Consider the following 6000-nt stretch of genomic DNA (forward strand, 5'->3'; position numbering starts at 1 on the left):
CTTCAGTTTGTCCCGATGTACAAATGTTGCTTTCCTGACCTTTACAAATCAATGATCTGTGTGTCAGTCTGAAACGTAGTCAATTTTATCTAGTGTCTACGTCAAGTCAGTTATTTTAGGAAAATCAGGTTTGCACAGTTAAAATGGCGATCTTTTGGAACCTGTAAAGAACATATCCAGACCATATTAAACATCATAATAAAAAATGTAAAAAAAAAAGTTTTTTTTAGTTTGAAAGAAATAAAAGACCATTTTTAGGATTGTTAGATTTGAATTTTGTGAACTGTTCTTATTCTCATTACAGTAATGCGAAACAAATTTAAAATAATTTTTATGCAAAATGTAATTTCTTATTTTAATTTTTATTATTATTAATTTTTATTTCTTTATTGTGATAATTGTACTATTTAAACTTTCTAAAAAAAAAAATAAAAAAAAAGTATGAGTTTTGTGAACTCTTCTCATTCTCATTACTGTAATGCAAAACAAATATATTATTTAATTTTAAAAATAGTTTTTATATAATGGTACTATTAGCTATACTGCCTTTAACACATACTAATTTTAACTTAAAGAAAATTAAGACTTTTGTCAAATAAATATTAAGATTTTAAAAAAAGTTATATTTTGTAATATTAATATTTATATATCTATTTTTATGCAAAATGTGATTTCTTCTGTTTTGTTTTTTTGGAGTGTAATATGTCCTGGCAAATTCACCTAAAAAGTTTGCATTCTGTAATTGAAGGAAGCACCTGAATCTCAATGAGCTTGAGTTTTGTTCAGTGAATTCGTCCTCAACAGCAGCTTTGTGGTTTTACTTGGGTTTTATACATATAGGCCGTCATATCATGATAAGATGAGGTAAAACTGCCATTTCAGGCTGCGATGTGAAAAGCATTAACTCTGATAACTGTCGTCTGCAGAAACAAAGAGGAAAAACAGAGTCGGGTTGAGATCAGCCGAGTCTCAAAGACACCTGATCACACCACAAATCACACGCTGTCTTTGTCTCCTCGAGAAACACAATTGACAGAAAAGCTCTTTGTTTTCCAGCGATGTCCTTTGAGTTGAGATTTGGCCTCTGAGAATTTGTCATAAAATCTCTAAATTACACGTTCCACCGTTCTTTTTAATGATTTAGTCTGGTAATGTCTTAAAATGGGTGTTTCTGTACACTTCGGCGGTGAATATTTCGTAATGATTTCCAGCGTGAAACGATTTCCTCCTCCTGCTGAACACAAAAGAAGCTATTTTGAAGAATGCTGCTAATCAAACAGTTGACAGTAGCCATTGACTTCCATAGTATGTCTTCCCAAACTATGCAAGTCAGTGGCTACCGACAACTGTTTGATTAACAGCATTCTTCAAAATAGCTTCTTTTGTGAAGAAAAGAAAAAAACTCTTACAGGTTTGGAACAACATGAGGGGGGGAGTAAACGGTGACAGAATGTTCATTTTTGGTTGAAGTAACACTTTAATCTTTTAAAATGTAATCCAGTGAAAAAGTTTCCAGCGTGAAACGATTTCCTCCTCCTGCTGAACACAAAAGAAGCTATTTTGAAGAATGCTGCTAATCAAACAGTTGACAGTAGCCATTGACTTCCATAGTATGTCTATGCAAGTCAGTGGCTACCGACAACTGTTTGATTAACAGCATTCTTCAAAATAGCTTCTTTTGTGAAGAAAAGAAAAAAACTCTTACAGGTTTGGAACAACATGAGGGGGGGAGTAAACGGTGACAGAATGTTCATTTTTGGTTGAAGTAACACTTTAATCTTTTAAAATGTAATCCAGTGAAAATGTAACAATTGCTTTGCTAATAACTGTCCTCTGTCTGTCATCGCAGTTTGCCCCAGCACAGATATCCGCAACAATGCGACCCACCTGCGCGTTCTGGAGAACTGCACGGTGATCGAGGGCCACCTGAAGATCCTACTTATATTCAAATCCAGAGTGGAGGACTTCCGGGGCTTGAGCTTCCCGAAGCTGGTCGTGATCACGGACTACCTGCTCCTCTTCCGCGTCTACGGCCTGGAGAGTCTGGGCGACCTCTTCCCGAACCTCACCGTCATCCGCGGCAACAACCTCTTCTTCAACTACGCCCTGGTCATGTTCGAAATGATCCAGCTCAAGGAAATCGGTCTCCACAGCCTGACCAACATCACGCGAGGAGCGGTGCGCATCGAGAAGAACCCCAACCTCTGCTATTTGTTCACTCTCGACTGGTCCAAGATCTCCGACTCGGTGGAGGACAACTACATTGTGGCAAACAAAGACAAGCGGGAGTGCGGAGACATTTGCCCGGGTACCATCACGGGGACGATAACCTGCAAACAGACCACCATCAACGGGAATTTCGGCGAGCGTTGCTGGAACCAGAACCATTGCCAAAGAAGTAAGTTACAGTTATTCTTCTTTCAATGTTGCTGTTGATGGTTTTTAACATAACGGTAATTGTCAGTTGTTATTTACTGTGAAAATTAGGCATTGGCGTAAAGTTTTTTTTTGTTTTTTTTTTTCTCTCTCTGGCTTGCTTGGCTTTTGATTAAGAGGAATCAAAAGTCTATGTCGGGCTCTTGAAAATGTTTACTGTAAAAATGCTACAGTAAAAACCTGTTAAATGGTTAACGGTAAGTTCCCCTTCTATATTCTGTGAAAATCTGTATTGGACATTACATGTAATTTTACGGTAGTATACCGTTTTTTGAAGTGAAATAGAACTTATAATTTCTACCATATTTTATTTATGTATACCGTATAAATTCTGGCAACCACAGCTGCCGTTATTTTACCGTAAATTCTACGGAATTTGTTTTACAGTGCAGTTAACAAAATGGTTTAAATTTGTCGCTTGTGAACTGATGTTGAAATACGCGTATGTATTAATATTGCGTATGTTGTGCATTTGCTTTCTCAGTGGAGGCAGAGGTTTATGGTATTTTGAATATCCATAATATATTTGTGCTGAATTTGTTGGTGATTATACATTTAAGCGACATTGTGGTTGGTGTGATTTTATTGGTTTTTTTTGGGGCCGTTAAGCTCTCTAAAGACTAGTTTCTAGCAATACTTCATTGTCTTCAGACAAGATATTTTTGTAGCATCTCTAATTATAAACGTAAGTAACAAAAATGCTGTTGAACACTAAAGAAGATATTTTGAAGAATGTGTATAGCCAAACAGTTGATGGTAGCCATTGGCTTCCATAGTATGGAAGAAAATAGTTTCCATTGATTGAAAAATAACAATTTTTCAGTCATATCAGTTTCAGAGCAGATTTATATTTTACTTCACACGTCATTAATTGATGTACTGGAGTGGTGTGGATTATTGTGAGGTTTTTATCAGCTGTATGGACTCTCATTCCGATGGCACCCATTCACTCCAGAGGATCCACTGGTGTGCAAGTGACGTAATGCTCAAATTCTCCAAATCTTTTCTGATGAAGAAACAAACTCTACCTCTAAGTCTCAGATGTCATTTTTGGGTGATCTATTGCTTTAAGTCTGATATCCAAATTAGCTAGTGACCATTTGGTGTTGCAAGTATGTGATTTGTACATCCCTTATGAGTGAAATCACAACTGCATTGGTGTGGATGAGGTCAGATTCTGCAATAAGACCAGCAGCGTCCAGCCCAAATAAAGGTCCACGTTGGTAAGCATGCACACACTTTTTGTCATGTGTGAGGTGAAAGTTTAGTCGGCTGTAATGTCAAAGCGATACCCCATTTCTGGAGTATGGTGCAATGCTGCTGCATTTGGGCAGGCGCAGGGGTGAGCGAGTGTATAACCCTACAGCAAGATTCCAGATCCCGAAAGAAACGGGCGCTCTCCGCCGAGCCAGATCAACACAACCTGTGCCTATTTGCTTGTTTAGCCTGACGTTCATGTTTTCTCCACAGATAATAATGGGAAACGGTTTGTCTTCCAGATGGATTTGCACTTAATTCCAGAAGGAACTTTTCTACATAGGTGTGCTCTTCCATTTGTATTTTATTTCAAGCCCACATGAAAGCAAAATTATCTTTTAATTCTTGTAATGTATTTGTATAATTTATTCATAATATTTATATATTGTTTTAACTTGTGATATTAATTTCTTTGTTTTTTTGTTTATTAATTATTAATATATTATTATTAATTATTACAAGGATTAATAATATAGCGGACTATATTTAAATGTTTTTATTAGTAGTAGTATATTATTTTAAAATATTATTTATTCTGTGCAATTTATTTATAATATTACTAAAATGAATGTTTGTAATTTTGTATTAATGTGATTCTACCTTGTGATATTTATTTATTTGTTAGTTTGTGTTTTACTTTTTCTCAGCGTTCTTTTTTGCTGACGTTATGCAGTCAGCACGGTCTATTAAATAATGCTAACAAATAGTGAAAATTATTTATTATAATTATTTAATTCGTTTTGCAAACTCTTATTCAGGTCTCCATCCATTCAGGTACGTAACAGCCACTTTTCACCATTTAATCAATTCTTAATAGATCAAACCAAGGAAATATAATAGCAAATTCACGTGGTGAAAGTGCAAGTCTTTGATTTATTCATGAATGCAGTAAAGTAAAGTGTTTTGTGTGTAAGCAGGCGTTTAGTGTCAGGAAGCGTTTTAAGTTGAGCCGGTGGATGCAGACGTGAGCTTGAGTGCAAAGATCAAATCTGTGCAGGTGCTTCTGTAAGCGGCGCTTTCCATTCTTAGCAAGACAAAAAACTCAGCATGCTTCATGTATAAAGCAAATGTTTAGTGTTTGCTTCATTTGTTGCCCAGGGAACGTTTATTTCCTTTGAACAAAAGAAAGCTGTCAAATATCTTGGTCCTCGTGTAGCAACAGCATTAAACTTGGTCCTTTTTTCCTCCATAAAAACGTCATGAGCGCAAACAGTGGAAGCGTGAGGCGCTGGGTCCGACAGAAGACTGTACAAACAGGGGATGTGCTGTTCAGATAAATCCTAGCTCCTCCTCTGGCACAGCGTGTTCTGTTATTGTGAGCGTTGTTCTGTTGTGCCGACAGCGACTCTTGCGCAATCAGGCCCTTTTCAGGGCAAAGTTCAGCAGCCGCGGGTTTGCGCTTTTATATTGTCATAGCCATTCTGTTCTCCTCTGATGACGTCAGAGCATTGAGGATTTGAGGACGGATTTTGTCTGGATAACTCGCTTTGAATTCACCGGACAAGAATTACTTTTTTTGGTTTGCTAGCAAGCAGTGCATTTTAGTTAAGACCATCTAAACTTACATTTGCTGCTTAAATGTGCTTGGATGTTGTTGATTATTGGGATTGAAACATAATCTTAAACGGTAATTAATAGAAGCTAATAATATGTCATCAATCTTAATTTGGTTCCGGAGTTGTGGACATTATTATTATTATTATTTTTATTAAATGCTACTATTAATAATAACATGAATAACAAAAAAATAATTTAAAGTATAAATAATGTAAACAAAATATTTAATATTTAGTTATGTATTTATTTGTTTTTAATAGTAGTGGTATATTTTGTTACACTAATTTATTTTAAAATAATAATTATAATGATGATGATGAAGAATACTATTAATATTAATGACTGTAATATTATGTTGCTATTAATTTAATATATATTATTATTATTAGTAGTAGTAGTAGTAGTAGTAATTTTACATTGTATATATAAATAATGCTAAATGTTTTAAGTAAAACGTTATTATTATTATTATATTCAATAAATAACAATAAAAATGATTATACTTGTTAATATTTGTATTATTATACTTGTTAATATTGTATTTTATTTATTAAATGCTTTTAAGTATATTAGCTGTAATATATAAAATAATATTTTATATAAATCCATATTACATAACGATGATGATGATGATGATTATTATTATTTTAGTAGTAGTGTTAATATTATAGTTATTTTTATTTAGTTTTAGTTTTATTTAGTAAATAATTCTTAAGTAAAGTGTTAGGTAATATATATATATATATATAT

The 6000-nt window shown here is 34.3% G+C and overlaps 1 protein-coding gene across 1 annotated transcript in view; it reads left to right on the forward strand.

The window, feature by feature from the left end:
- LOC107593049 (insulin receptor-like) overlaps positions 1-6000 on the forward strand; it is an 85261-nt gene that overhangs the window by 29378 nt on the left and 49883 nt on the right. The window contains exon 2 of the mRNA XM_016282626.1: positions 1850-2398. Within this exon, the coding sequence (XP_016138112.1) occupies positions 1850-2398 (549 nt within the window). The remainder of the gene's footprint in view (positions 1-1849; positions 2399-6000) is intronic.

Source organism: Sinocyclocheilus grahami, unplaced genomic scaffold (genome assembly GCF_001515645.1).
Source record: "Sinocyclocheilus grahami isolate Dianchi unplaced genomic scaffold, SAMN03320097.WGS_v1.1 scaffold163.1, whole genome shotgun sequence".
Classification (NCBI taxonomy): Eukaryota; Metazoa; Chordata; class Actinopteri; order Cypriniformes; family Cyprinidae; genus Sinocyclocheilus; species Sinocyclocheilus grahami.